This window comes from Chaetura pelagica, unplaced genomic scaffold, assembly GCF_000747805.2.
Source record: "Chaetura pelagica isolate M959 unplaced genomic scaffold, ChaPel_1.0 scaffold530, whole genome shotgun sequence".
NCBI lineage: Eukaryota > Metazoa > Chordata > Aves > Apodiformes > Apodidae > Chaetura > Chaetura pelagica.
The window spans coordinates 643,691-644,757 of NW_009951793.1; the positions used below are offsets into that span (position 1 = coordinate 643,691).

Consider the following 1,067-nt stretch of genomic DNA (forward strand, 5'->3'; position numbering starts at 1 on the left):
CTGAGCGCGGCCGGGACCAAGCGGCGCAAGTGGGTGGAGTGCGTGTGCCTGCCGGGCTGGCACGGCCCCAGCTGCGGGGTCCCCACCGTGGTCCAGTACTCCAACCTGCCCACCAAGGACCGCCTCGTGCCGCGGGAGATCCCTCGGCGGGTCATCAACGCTATCAATGTCAACCACGAGTTTGACCTGCTGGATGTCCGCTTCCACGAGCTGGGAGACGTGGTGGATGCCTTCGTGGTGTGCGAGTCAAACTTCACGGCCTATGGCGAGCCGCGGCCCCTCAAGTTCCGTGAGATGCTCCTCAATGGCTCCTTCGACTACATCCGCCACAAGGTGCTCTATGTCTTCCTGGATCACTTTCCCCCGGGCGGCCGCCAGGATGGCTGGATTGCTGACGATTACCTGCGCACCTTCCTCACTCGGGATGGCATCTCTCGCCTCCGCAACATGCGCCCGGATGATGTCTTCATCATTGATGATGCTGATGAGATCCCAGCCCGTGATGGCGTGCTCTTCCTCAAGCTCTACGATGGCTGGACGGAGCCCTTCGCCTTTCACATGCGCAAGTCGCTCTACGGCTTCTTCTGGAAGCAACCAGGCACCTTGGAGGTGGTCTCAGGCTGCACCATGGGGATGCTTCAGGCCGTCTATGCTACTGATGGGATCCGTCTGCGGCGCCGTGAGTACTACACCATGCCTGGCTTTCGGCAGTATGAGAACAGTACAGGACACATCCTGGTGCAGTGGTCACTGGGCAGCCCCCTCCACTTTGCTGGCTGGCACTGCTCCTGGTGTTTCACCCCAGAAGGGATCTACTTCAAACTGGTGTCAGCCCAGAACGGGGACTTCCCCCGCTGGGGTGACTATGAGGATAAACGAGACCTCAATTATATCCGGGAGCTGATCCGGACTGGTGGCTGGTTTGATGGTACCACGCAGGAGTACCCACCCGCTGACCCCAAGGAGCAGATGTATGCTCCCAAGTACCTGCTCAAGAACTACCAGCGGTTTCGCTACTTGTTGGAGAACCCCTACCAAAAAGTGGAGGGTGCTGGGTGAGGCCACTG

General features: G+C 59.9%; 1 protein-coding gene across 1 annotated transcript in view; it reads left to right on the forward strand.

The window, feature by feature from the left end:
- MGAT3 (mannosyl (beta-1,4-)-glycoprotein beta-1,4-N-acetylglucosaminyltransferase) overlaps window positions 1-1,067 on the forward strand; it is a 1,594-nt gene extending 527 nt beyond the window's left edge. Inside the window, exon 2 of the mRNA XM_010004723.1 lies at window positions 1-1,067. This exon is cut by the window's left edge and continues 25 nt beyond it. Within this exon, the coding sequence (XP_010003025.1) occupies window positions 1-1,059 (1,059 nt within the window). The 3' untranslated portion in view covers window positions 1,060-1,067.